Here is a 13905-nt window from a genome sequence, read left to right as displayed (position 1 = left end):
ACTCGGCTGTATATTGGGTTGTTGGTAGGATTCCTATTAACAGAAATATATGAACACAGTATAGAGGACTATCTGATTGGCTGCAATTCTGACAGTGGTCGGCGCGCACTACTGAGTAATGCTTCACTAGAATTTCGAGGCAAAATCACGTAAACATTGGAATCACAAAAACGGCACTATGATCAGTCTGTCCCAGCAACAAGCTCTTCTGAACCCAGGCTGCCGTTTCGATTCATGCCGCTTGAGTTGCTACATATTTTGATCCGACATCGTCGGGGTAAATTCAGCATCCCCTATATCGCCGACTGATTGGGGCAATTTTTGTAAAGACGCGGTCGTTCCCAAATTACCCAGAAGCACATGAGGAACGTCAGCGCGAAATGTTTCTTGGTAACGAAATATTGAATATGCCAGGGGGCCCCTCGGGTCGTGTTTTGACAAGACGACCGCCAATACCCTACTTTTCTCTCAAAACACATTTTATCGATAACGCTTTTACTGCTCTAAATGCTAACTATTTTCGGTTTATCAATGTCGCCACTAGCAAAGGACAGAAAGAAGGCATTCGAAATCGAAGTAAACCATGTTGTATACACTCAGCGTTTTCAATTTATCTGTCAAAGCATGACTGTTGTATCCGCCTGTTTTTGATCTGTTGCAGATAATTTTCCCATTCAAAATGAAGCACAAATATCTTTTCTGGTAACATCTGCACCGTAAATGTTTTTCTTCGATTAAGTACGCTAACAGCATGGACTTTTCGAGAGAACAATCAAAATTTTAAGGTTACACTTTCCGTAAATCCGCAAATTGTTCAAAATTTCAATTTTGATGATTCGTTCCTTTCATGAGAATGGCGATCTTTGTTTTCCTTTTTGTTCAGTGTAGCGACTGACGTCATTGCGACCGTCGCACGCGCATGATATGAGGCCGCTACAGAAATGTCAAGTATAGCGAGTATAGTACGAACAATTATCCATGTGGCTTTCTAAAGTGTTTGGTGAGAGTTCATCTGTATCACGGCATATTGAGTCAGCGCATTTCAGATTAAGATCAGTAAACAAATCCAATGTCTGCCCTGGGAACTAACGTAAGTTGGCCGAATACTTTGGCATTTGCACGGATCACGCAGCTGTACTCAACTCAACTCAACACACTGCTTCGTCATTGCGGACAATGGAATCGATTCGTGCCGCATGTTCTCACATGGCCACCTTTGGCAATTCCTTGTCCATTACTGTAATATCTGCCAACTCCTTTCATGAGTATTACATTTTAAGGAGAGTTGCATAGTGGACGATGATGAAACTTTCAATGCGTGAATTTTGTATCTGTCCAGACAAAAAGCTGCTGACCACTCTTGGCGCGTTCAGTAATGTTTGACGAGGTCGATCTTCCCTTTTATTCAGCCAAAAATGTAACGCGAATTTATTGACAAACTAAATAAAAACCTGCACTGCCGAAGTATCATTCTTTAAATCACAGTTTACCAACTGAAAGGCTTGCAGACAGTAATCAAAAATGATAAAACGTATTAATGCAAGCATAACGAAATTCACTTTCTCCGTCATTAGTCCAATCCGAAAACCCTGGGATTTACTGCCTAACTACATAAATAATAAATCGACTCGACGGAGTGACATTTCACTGAAAAGAATAGTGACATTTTATCAAAGCTGTCTACATGTAGTTATAAAGCCGTGTTGACAAAAGCCGTACAGACAACAGAATGAAAATTGACGAGCACTGTTATGAATAATTCTTTATACTTATAAAATGCCTAATTTTTTGTGTATATTTTGGTCTTTAGAACTGTTCGTCACGTGACCACATTTTCTTTATATACTGTCTATATGTAGAACAATAAAGCCGTGGTGACAAGCACTGTAATGAATGTTTATTAGATGTTTAATATTCTGAGTATATTTTGGTCTTTAGAACTGTTCGTCTCGTGATCATATTTTCTCTATCTTATATTTACCCGTGTCCTTTTCCCATAGAGTTAACTCAGGGATGGCGGCCATTATAAATTTCATACATAGGTAAACGTTTGGTAACCTGCTTCTCTTGTAGCTAAGGCTGCACGGCTTCGTACCCTGCTGATTTTATTCGTGATTTGGTGACAGAATGGTTTTAAACTTCGTTTGGGAAAGTTTGAGCCAAAGTTAACGTCCTTCACTTTCGAGGCGCATACTACAACTAAGCCGAGATAGTCGAGGTCCAGGTAGGCTGGATATTGACACGCAGCCAGTTTGTGTAGTAATGCGCCATCGCACTTCACTACCCGATGTGCGTGGGTGAGCAAGAACAACACTGTTTCCTGGGAAATGATCATATTAGGGTTGGAATGGAAGCAAACGTGACTTCTCAATTATTGGGTTTTTTTCCTTTCTTTCCGTGGGTCTATTATCACGCAGGTTAGAACAACAACTCGAGTCATAAATGTCCAAACATGACAAAAACACTCGCGCCAAAACAATAAAAGTTATTGCTCAACTGCTGATAAGTTCAGGTGCGTATCAGAGGTCTCGCTACAGTTGCAGTCAACGTCAAAAATAGTAAATGGCACATTTGACGTCGCGAAGTAGCCTATATTACTTTATCCCGCAAGAAGGCTGAAGGACGAGTTCATCTAGACTGCTACGTCATCGCTACCCTTTTCTAAATCAGCCCTTGAATGCGTCTCAATGTTTTCTCATCGACGAGATACTGCATTTGAAGTTAAACTGTCAATCTTAAGGTAGTATGCGCCTCGTAAGTGCAAGACTTGAAATTTTGCTCAAACTTTCCTCATTGAAACTGTAAACCATTATTATGCCAAAAAAAGAATAAAAAATACGGGGTCATCGAGCAACGTTTGGTAATACAAGAAACAAATTACCTTACATTTGACATTCAAAATGGGCCCGCCATCCTGTATTATTTCTGTGGGGAAAATAAAATTATCGATTTTCTGAGAAACTAAAATGCTGAAATTTTTCTTACCCCAAGAGCTATAAAATTAGCCCCAACACGTGGTTATTATCATAGATTAGAAAAGTATTGTGAAAATTTGAGATAGTCCGAGTATCTATCCCAGTGGTGCATTCTATCTGGAAGCGAGGACCTGACAGACCGGGTTGTACACGATGTTGAGAAAATTAGTTTTTTATACAAACGTTACAGCATTTCGTCTCCAAACAAAAGCTGTTTAAAATATCGCCGACCCTTGACGAGGATTATTGCATTGCTCCCCAATTACGGGCACCGTGATGCTGCATGTCGTGCTCATAGGATCTGAAATCTGTAAAAACTTTGATTAACATATTAAGCTTCTCTTAACATTCCGGGGGGCTTAATCTTTATTCAAACTACCTCGCTGCAACGCCAGTCGTGATAAGAATATCGTGCAAAATGTATTAGTGTATTTCAAAATGAAGTGAATTGAAAAGGACGAACAAGTGTGCAGCCTATAATCAAGGAGTTTACAATGCGATTTTGCAGGATAACATGATTAGCCTTATTTAAATATCTGTCGAGATTTCATTCTTGATTTTTAACCAATATCTATCACGTCCAATCATTTTCATCATTTTCCGATAGCAATCTATTTTGGGCTCTTTAAAAAGTTTCATTTTAACATTATGTCTGATTTACCTCTAGCTTGACATAATGATTACTTTCCACCTGTGTTATTTTATTGTGTCTCTGTCCCTATCTCTCTGTCTACATGTCGCTGTATGTATGTATGTATGTATGTATGTATGTATGTATGTATGTATGTATGTATGTATGTGTATGTATGTATGTATGTATGTATGTATGTATGTATGTATGTATGTATGTATGTATGTATGTATGTATGTATGTATGTATGTATGTAGTATGTATGTATGTATGTATGTATGTATGTAGTATGTATGTATGTATGTATGTATGTATGTATGTATGTTATGTATGTATGTATGTATGTATGTATGTATGTATGTATGTATGTATGTATGTATGTATGTAGTAGTATGTATGTATGTATGTATGTATGTATGTATGTATGTATGTATGTATGTATGTATGTGTGTGTGTGTGTGTGTGTATGTATGTATGTAGTAGTATGTATGTTGTATGTATGTATGTATTTATATGTGTGTGCGCGCGTGCGTGTGTGCGTGCGTGCGTGCGTATGTGTAGGAAGGTAGGTAGGTAGGTAGGTAGGTGTGTCCTTCAATTTTTATCTGGCTCCGTTACTGTCTCTCGTCGATATTTGAAAACTTATTGTGATGTGATACAGCTACAAAGTGTGTCTTGGAAATCAACAGAGGGAATCCTCCATTCACAGGAGTGTATTAATCAGGGCACATTAGAGCAAGTGATCGATAGGCACCAATATGCGAGTGACGTTGCTCAATATTATGTATAATTTCAATCTTAAAAGTGCACCTATTTTGCATTAAACTCAAATCAACGGGATGATATGAGCTATAGAGGTAGGCCACTGGGCGTGTATATTCGCATTTCTTACAAAAGAAATGATGGGCAACATCTTGTAGGATCAAACTGCGCATGCCTGGATATCATTACCCGAGCGCGCGAATAAATGATGCCAGTGCGTGTGCAAAGAGTAGAAAACATACTCTTTTGGGAATCAGCAGCTCAGAGTCTCCGTTGAGCTGAGCGCTGAACCAGGGATTGCAACTGCCGAGATGTGACACTTAGCGTAGTCGTTTCGCATGCAGCATTGCAGCCTTCGAGGTAGGAACAAATATTTCACTGTAGTTTTTTTGAGTAATTTGAAGGCACCGTGACTTCGCAAGAAAATTTATTGTTCTTTTAATGCGGCGAGAAACTAACACTTGTCAACGATTTTGTTGCTTTAATTTACTGTAGGTGGGTTCCCATAGGATGCGCTAGCCTCATTTAATTAACTGCACCGAGTCATGTGTACCAGTCAGTCTTATATCAAGATGACAGTGAAAATCAAAGCAAATAATGTGCAACCCTTTTATAAATGTCATCATTCCATCGAGTCATTAAGAAGTAAACACGCCCTGATCTTAAAAACGTGTGTAAATAACGTGGAGGGAAGCTATTACAATATAATTGCAAATTTTTAAATTTCTTTAAATGTTGTGGTGGGTAAATGAAATTTTGTCTGTAATGTTTACTTGCATCTCCGTCACTGCTCCTCCGCTTTCAACAATTATGTTATCACTACACGGAAAGTTATGCTGCGTACAACTACTCGTAAAATTCAACTACCTGAAAATAAGATGTGTAACCATATCACTCACTCAGATGCAACAGAATCAATATGAGCCTGTCACGAAGTTAAGATGAGACAAATCTGACATATATAGTGAATTACATAATTCATGCGAGAAAACATACAAAGAGACATACATAGATACATACATACCTACGTATGTATGTCTGTGCATACATGCAAACATAGATACATACGTGGTACGTACGTACACATATATATGCATGCATGCATGAATTCAAGCATACATACATACATACATACATACATACATACATACATACATACATACATACATACATACCATACATACATACATACATACATACATACATACATACATACATACATACATACATACATACATACATACATACATACATACATACATACATACATACATACATACATACATACATACATACATACATACATACATACATACATACATACATACATACATACATACATACATACAGTAGAAATACTGGTTGTTGAAGGATTCTACTCTTTTTTTCTTTCAAGCTGTTTTTAAAAAAAATTGATATATCGCCCCTGGAATTTGTGAACATCATGCCGGCTAATCCCATTTACCTTACTGTTATTGGTTGAACTCTCAAATGTACGGTTTTCCTCCGAGGAAAGATGTATACTGTAATTATTAAATGACTCCAAGGTGTTATTTATTTTGGTTTAGAAGGAGACATTTAGATTTCTCGTCGATGGAAATGGAGAATCGTGAATAAAATATGCAACATGATATATCGCCATATCAGATGGGATGACTGGGTCCATTTGTGAAACACGTTGCAATATTTAGACTCGGGCACAGCGTATTTTCATTGTCGTAACGATCGATCCTGAGATACACTAATGATGATAGCGTACAAAAGGGAAAACGCTGTTTTAGAGAGTCGAAAGAGCAAATATGAATCTGGTGAACTTTTGATTATTTGAGCTAGCCAGGATGATAAATGCTCTGAGATGCGTCGCTGACACCGTCATACCATGTAGGCTTTCACAGACCTGTCGACTTGGGGCTAATGGGGCAAGCCTGGAGAAGACATAATTGTAGGTGGCATTTTAACGAGAACGCAAGTACCAAGCCCCGCGGGTCTTGTCGTCGAGCGAGTACCGGCCATGTCATTATCCGTTTTGTCGTCCACAGACTGAGAGCGGTGTTACATGAACGTATTTTCTTGTCGCCTCTTTTCGCGCTGATAATTCCCTAAGGTTGTTACGACTGTGACCTCGCCGTCAGAGCACTAGTGACGTCTCAGGCTGACGCGCCTATCTCTATAACAACAGAAAAACACGGTCAAAATAGTGATATCAATAAAGTGGTTAAAGCCTGTTTGAGTTTACTTTACAAGAAAACTGAACTTGCATAAATTTTATGCCAAGCTATGCAAAATTTTACCATGATAAAATTAAATACAGCTTTAGGTATAAAAGGTTGGTAGAGGCACATTTTTAAAACATTATCTAATTTCATAAACTGTGATTAGATTTACAAACAAAGCGCCCTACATCTACGGCCAATGATGTCGGAGCCATACATTTCAGAAAATTACATTATCCCGGATGGATGATCTTTTATTCTGTTTAAAAGTGTGCCCTCGTAACCTCATTTATCAAACCGAGTCAAAAATAAATCACTCGTAACGGCAACCTGCAAGAAATTAAATGTTTTGATAATCCCTTTGATAGATTATCATACAGAAACGTGACAAATGGTCGTGTTTTACATCTGCTGTAGATCTGACTTACAGTCTGACAATTTGATTCGAAATTGAATCATAATATAAAGAATGCCTCTGAAGTCCCTATGGTTTTCATGCTATCTGATTTTGCTCAAATCCATTATATGTGGCGACGGCAAGCTAGCAATTAACGATATTTGCTCAGCTGAACAAATAGGTCAGGTGATTTATAGTCCTTTGTAATACAATACAGGGTGTTCTCTCTTTCAGTACGTTTGGATATGCACTTTGCGGAATAGAGGTACTGCTGCCTCGCCTCGCTCAGTATTTTGAATGTATTTGTCGCTCCACTTGTTCCTCTGAGGTTAGTTGTTCCACCTCATCAGCAAATATGGCCGTGATACGTCCTATATGTGGGTAAGAAAATTTGGTAACGGTAATACGATTAATCTGCCATTCTAAAAAACGCTAGCAATTACTTATACGCATGTTAACCAAATACTTATTCGCATGTTAATTAAAGGGACCCCGATCATTCAACCAACAACCTGTCTAGTCATCAGAGGCAAGATAATATATTCTACCCAGCATTACAAGACGCTACATCTCATTCTGCACACAGTCAATTTTTTGTCCTTTTCTCGTTTTGAAGAGGAGTGTTATTCTTGCTAGACACGTAGCATTATACATATTCTCTAATAGAATAAATTCAGATACAAGATACCACATTCTGCCAGGACCTTATCGGACGCCGTTCATCTTTCTGCAAATAGTTATGTATTGTCCCCTTTGGAAGAGAAACATAATTTTAATCAAGATTCAGTGACATAGAGGTGTATTCATTTTTCAATCATTAGGATTTAGACCAGTCAACAAAACCAATAGGGTCTCACGCAAATATTTCTTCATTTTCGCTGATGATCGAAGAGCCAGGTAAATCATACTTGCGGGATAATAAATAAAGCTGGCCGAACAGCTAGAGCTCTCGTCCAGTTCCATCACTTGATTTTTAAAGTAAACATCATGTCGCATAAAAATGTACTTGCCCAGTACTTTGTGAATGTACTAATAAAGGGACTGGACGTGTATGAAAAACCTTCAAGGTTAAATAGAAAGTCTGTGCCGTACTTAAATATTGTTGCATTCATGAAAATATGTAAAAATATGAATAAGTTTATAAATACGTCACGATCGCAAAAAGAAACAAGTAACTTTCGTCCTCTTGAACTAATAACACACAATGTCCCCGTTGTTGATATCGTATTTCCCGTTAAAATGAAGTAAAGAACCATAACATTACTTACCCTTGTGGTCTAAAACTTGTGTAGTTGAATTGCAGTAAAGGGGAAGTATGAAGGGAAGCAAACTCATGATAATGGGCCTTTAAAGAACACTAATAGCAACTCGATGACATGGAGCTACCTGTTTCATCAAAGAATGGATAATATCAGTTTTTCTTTTATCCTGTCTAGAGACATTTGAATGAGTTATGCTCAACTGATGTTGTCGTACATGAAACAAATTGTGTTTTATTTTTAGTTTTAGTTTTTCATTTTCACTTTTCGTACAATGTACAGTCCCTGTACCATATTGAAAGGCGGGGGGAGGGTTCTTACATGCCAGGATATTTTTGCAACTGACTCCAGACATATGATCTATCGCAATGTATATCGGTCTCTTTAACACATTCACATAATTTTGCCAGTAGGTGTCGAAAGACCGTAAGGAGGTGTAACATGATGAACGATGACTGCAGCTTCGAATAACTTTCCAGGTCGGTTCAAGCAGAGTGTGTCTCAGGAACAGACATTCGGACTCAAATTTTACAAAGTCTTTTCTGATCTTCCACGTGTTTTGGCTCATTTTAAAGCTCTTCGAAGAAATAAATATTTTCAAAGTCCTAGTTTTTTTTTTCGAAAATCGGATTGGATGTGGGCATCTTGAATTCAAAATATCGTTAAATGTTTTGATTGTAACTAATTTGTTTCTCTTGTGCCAAACTTTGCGCGATGTCCCCTGATTTGTATTCTTGATTAGTCGAGAGAATGGTTGAAAGTTTCGTTGAGGAAAGCTTGAGCCAAAAGTCTAAGACTTTCATTTTCTAGACAGATACGACCTTTTACATGTCCAAAGGCACCTTTAGCCGATGAGAGCACATCACTTAGGTACCAGAGAAGATGATATCGGCGCTACCGTTCACTAATCGCGGGAAGGAGGCAGCGATTGCGGATAACCAGTGGCACAGATTAGTGTGCAAAGTCCTTTCACAATCTTGTATATCACTCGCACAAATCTCTGCTCTATTAAATGACACAAAGGCCAGATGTTGTTGAAACATCAGTGGATTGGTTTCATTCGTCTGCTTACTGTAGTATACGCCTTGAAAGGGACAGACTTACACTTTTGCTCAAACTATCCTCACTGAAACTTTCTACCATTCGTAGATCGGAAAAGAATTGTAAAAATTTTAGAGTCAAATATCTCTTTCCGATTTGCGTTCTACATTATTAAGCCTTGGCTTGAGAGTAATCCTTAAATTAACTATTCATTTATAATTCTGCGCACAGAATTTGCTGTACCTCCGATTTTATAAATAAATTTTCAAAGTATATCATACATATTTCGCACTTATAAACTATTAGAAGCCACTCCTTAAGAATAGGTATTTACAAACGATTAATCAATCAATCCCCCTTCTCTTCGCCATTACACTTCTGTGCGAACGAGGTTCGACAACGCGACACACGGATATTTGTTGTGCAAATTTCCTACCCCTACCGTTGTAGCTGCAGAGTATTAAATGAACGGATTCGAAAGTATGCCAAGGCCAAAGCCTGACGACTCTCCTTCACAAAACCTGACCTTGCTGCCGAAAGGGAAATTCACGCTTAATAAACATTGCTCATGTATAAGTGTAGGATGTGTCATCTTTATAGGCGACAGCCTGTAACTTCATTTCTGAATTTCGAAAAGCGATCGGGAAAATTGACTGTCCTATAGCATGTATAGCAACGCCACGTGCAAAACCATGAAGCACAGAATTATTAACGGTCTAGCTGATCGCGTGAATCGGCAGTCTAGCTTAAAATGACACATTAGAAACCTGTCAGTTTGCCTTTAAGTTAATAACGTCCATTCATTTCCGTACTCACGAAGGTAAGTGCCATGAAAAAGCGCAATTTGTTCAGTTAACTATGCTCGCCTGAACACAGTCAAGAATTTAATTACATCATTCACATCACTTGTCGAATGAAAGGACACTTCCTGAAAGCATCTATATCTTTTTCATTACCGAGTACCGCGCTGCATATTATCTGTTTAGTTAGTTTAAGTTTTTGATTTGCTGAGAGGCAGTAATCTGAGCGCCACAAGAAAGAGAAAAAAAACTAGTACGTAGTATCATGTTTATTTGTGTGATCTGTTCGCCGCTAAACCCCCAGGAGTAGAGTGTTTGTTTTACCGGACGAGGAGAGATACAGACCCTATCAAAGTGGCAGGTACTATTCAGATTCGCGTTGACATTTAAAAAATCGCCCTAAAGCCTCGGATTGCTGAATGATTAGTGACGACCTAGTTACAAGTGTTTACTCACTACCGTCCTTCTGAAGACAACTTTGCCGAGTGGTTTTTTAACAGTTTTCTTTGTTTTTTTTAAAACAAATTCAATCAAGTTACACTTCCAGAGAGAGAGAGAGAGAGAGAGAGAGAGAGAGAGAGAGAGAGAGAGAGAGAGAGAGAGAGAGAGAGAGAGAGACCGGCAGACAGAGACAGACAGACTATTACTGAGTTTAAAAATTATGATGAAAGGTAGATCATGTATATTTATGATTAATTAATTCAATATCAAATGAAATGTTTTCCGTTTCCATTTATGTATTTGTTCACGCGTTGATCTCTCTCTCTCTCTCTCTCTCTCTCTCTCTCTCTCTCTCTCTCTCTCTCTCTCTCTCTCTCTCTCTCTCTCTCTTCTCTCTCTCTCTCTCTCAGTGTAATATATAGCTCATAAACATATGGCATACACGTTTCTGTTTGTCAAAAAGACAGTTTTATGTATGTGTGTATGTGTGCATGTATCTATCTATCTATCTATCTATCTATCTATCTATCATTTCAATATTGCATTTTCTTCCATTTTAGGGTAAGAATGGAAACCAACTTGACCGAAAGATTCTCGACAATCGGGTGGATGGTACGGGGAAATGATTCGGCCGATGTATTTCACATGCCCAGTCATTGGTACGTTCACAAGTCTGTTGTTTACTCTATGTACGGTTTTTGTATGATACTGATCGTCACGGGTAACCTCATGGTCATAATCGCTGTGCTGATGGAACCAAAGCTGCGGCGGGCGCCCACCAACATCCTGATAGCATCTTTGGCCGTGTCGGACCTCTTGGTCGGTTCATACTACATACCTTCGGTGATCATGTGGGACGAAGCTCTGCATCTGATGCTGAATCCGACGATTTGTAACATCGATGGTTTTATCCAGCTAACCAGCACCGGGGCGAGCGTTTTCAGTCTCATTGCCATCGCTTCCGATCGATTCCGAGCCATAGTAACGCCACTGAAGCCGAAGATAACGCGTGGCCAAGCTTGCATAATGGCGGCCATGGCCTGGGCATGCGCGATGAGTTACGCGTCTTACCTGCCGATCACGTGGGGATATCAGTTTGAAGTAAAAAGCTCTGGAAACGAAACCTACTTGACGCCATACTGCTTCATTCTGCCACACGTCCCGTTCAAATTAATCCGCACGATGGATTTCTTCGTTTTATTTCTGGTTCCGTTTTTGATTCTCAGTTGCCTGTATGCGCCCATGGTGTACAAACTCTGGTTTGACAAGCAGCCCGCAAGTTCAACAGGACACAAGAAGAAAAACGCGGTGAAGACCCTGTCAATGGTTGTGATACTATTTTTCACGATGTGGTTGCCGCACTACACTCTTTACCTCTACGTAAATTACGGGGACTTCAAGAACACTCGAGCGAATCTCCGAGCGGTGGCGCTGTTCGCCATTTTTCTGAACTTCTCGAACAGTTGGGTCAACCCGATCATATACGCCTGCTTCAACGAGAACTTCCGGAGCGCCTTCAAGAACACCTTGCTCTGCAAGATCTGGAGGATATCCCGAAGGGTTTACCCGATATCCGACCCCGAGTCCGACCATGGGGAAAGAAAGTGCATCGCCAGCCAACAGCAAGTCATTTCCTCCAGGAATACTTTGCTGACGACGGTGAACACGACATCTGCGCATAGCTTCGTCTCAACTACACCATCTGGCATGGCCTACATACAACCAGGCAAGTCCCCAACTGCACAGAATCAGCACTTGCTGTCGCCAAACATTTACATCACACGCAAGCCCAGTCTACAGTAGGACCAACACATTCCACGCCGCAGGCAGATGTACAGGTACAATTTTCGAAAATGAACTCACAGGCGAGTGTCAAGATGTAGAACAAAATGGCACGCTCGCAAAATCCTACATATAAGCAAACTCTCCTGTGGCGGAGGCTGCTGCTTATATATTACATCAGATTTTTTTACATTACATTACATTTTCTACATTACATCTACATTTTTATTTTTTCGGTAGTTTCAGTAGTTAAATATGAGAACTCAGATTTCACAATGAAGCAGATGTTATTATCATGCGGAATTTTACAGCCCTTACCGGTGCAATGAATATTCAACGCGCGAACTCGGCAAAGGTAGACGGTCTGCGTAACAGACGACAAAAAGTGACAAGTCTTGTTTTCCCTAACCTCATGCCAAGTTAACAGTGGTACGATAATGGAAAGGTTAAGTTTTTGTGATCATCATAATTTATTTAATCATTGAATTTTATTATAACCTTGAATGTTCATTTTTAGCTGTCCTTCATTTTGACATTCACATTTTATCATTAAGTGTACTGCAGTAGTATTGGCACTGTATACAACTATTTTCTCGTCATGACGTAAGTTCTCCTCCAATCAGAACGTCTCGCCGGCGTATTTAATACACGACACAACAATTTACAATTCACCAAATCATGATATATAAACCGCATTTACATAATCGTGTTTTTATTATTGAGAGTGTTTCGAATAGACTTTATGATGGAATGTACAATGTATGTAAATATTCTACCATTTATATCTGAGATTTTTCATGACGATTAAATCGAGATGTATAAAATCTATCAGAGTTATGATGTCTTGCTTCTTACAACAAGGTTTTGCGCCCTCACTTCGAACACTTTATCGAGAAACGCAGACGAGGCATATTACGATAATCGTACACGTTCACATGGTTTACGCTTTGCAACAGCTTCTCTGTTATACTTAGTGAAGGACGTGAGTCAATATCAGATCAAATAATGGCGAATTTCATCAAAGGACTGAAATATTGCATGGTACGTATCATTTCGTTGTAAACTATGGATTAAGAGACGTTTTGAATATCCCACAAAAAACCCGCGTGACTTAATAAACCATTGATCGTATAGATTACGTCATCGGAAACTGTGCGGCTAAGGATGAGACGCCATCAACAATCCTACTTTCCACTCTGGTATATCGATGAACTTGGGAAAACTCTGTGAACAAGCAAAAAAATGTCTCAGCAAAAAGATTTTGAGTGTTGATCAGAGCTTGAACTTGAAATCGTGAGTTTGAGACTTAGATTTTACATTGGCAATATGCCAACAGTATGGAATGAAAATCTAAAATTAAACCTAAAACAAGTGCATTTTGAAACTTAGTGTGGTAGGAAAAAAATTTTCTTGTAACGCAAATGTCACCTTTGGATATCACGACGAGATACTGCACACTAGTAATCAGTATACACGCACGATCACTCCACAAATACAGTGGAAAATAACGTTAGCCTGGAGTAATAGGCGGATCGTGGGGCGTGCTGGTTTAACGCTCGGGCGCCCGTTTCCATAGCGATGGAGTTAATATCACTATCAGCCAA

General features: G+C 39.1%; 1 protein-coding gene across 1 annotated transcript; it reads left to right on the top strand.

Moving 5' to 3' along the window:
* The first annotated feature begins 4613 nt into the window (after positions 1 to 4613).
* Positions 4614 to 13121, top strand: LOC139126417 (QRFP-like peptide receptor). Its single transcript, XM_070692481.1, has 2 exons — positions 4614 to 4728; positions 11080 to 13121. The coding sequence occupies exon 2, from the start codon at positions 11087 to 11089 to the stop codon at positions 12320 to 12322; it is 1236 nt and encodes a 411-aa protein (XP_070548582.1). The 5' UTR covers positions 4614 to 4728; positions 11080 to 11086; the 3' UTR covers positions 12323 to 13121.
* The last annotated feature ends 784 nt before the right edge of the window (positions 13122 to 13905 follow it).

The sequence above is a fragment of the Ptychodera flava genome, chromosome 3, assembly GCF_041260155.1.
Source record: "Ptychodera flava strain L36383 chromosome 3, AS_Pfla_20210202, whole genome shotgun sequence".
Classification (NCBI taxonomy): Eukaryota; Metazoa; Hemichordata; class Enteropneusta; family Ptychoderidae; genus Ptychodera; species Ptychodera flava.
Note: the sequence above shows the minus strand (reverse complement) of the source record. Positions and strands in the feature narration are given on the sequence as shown.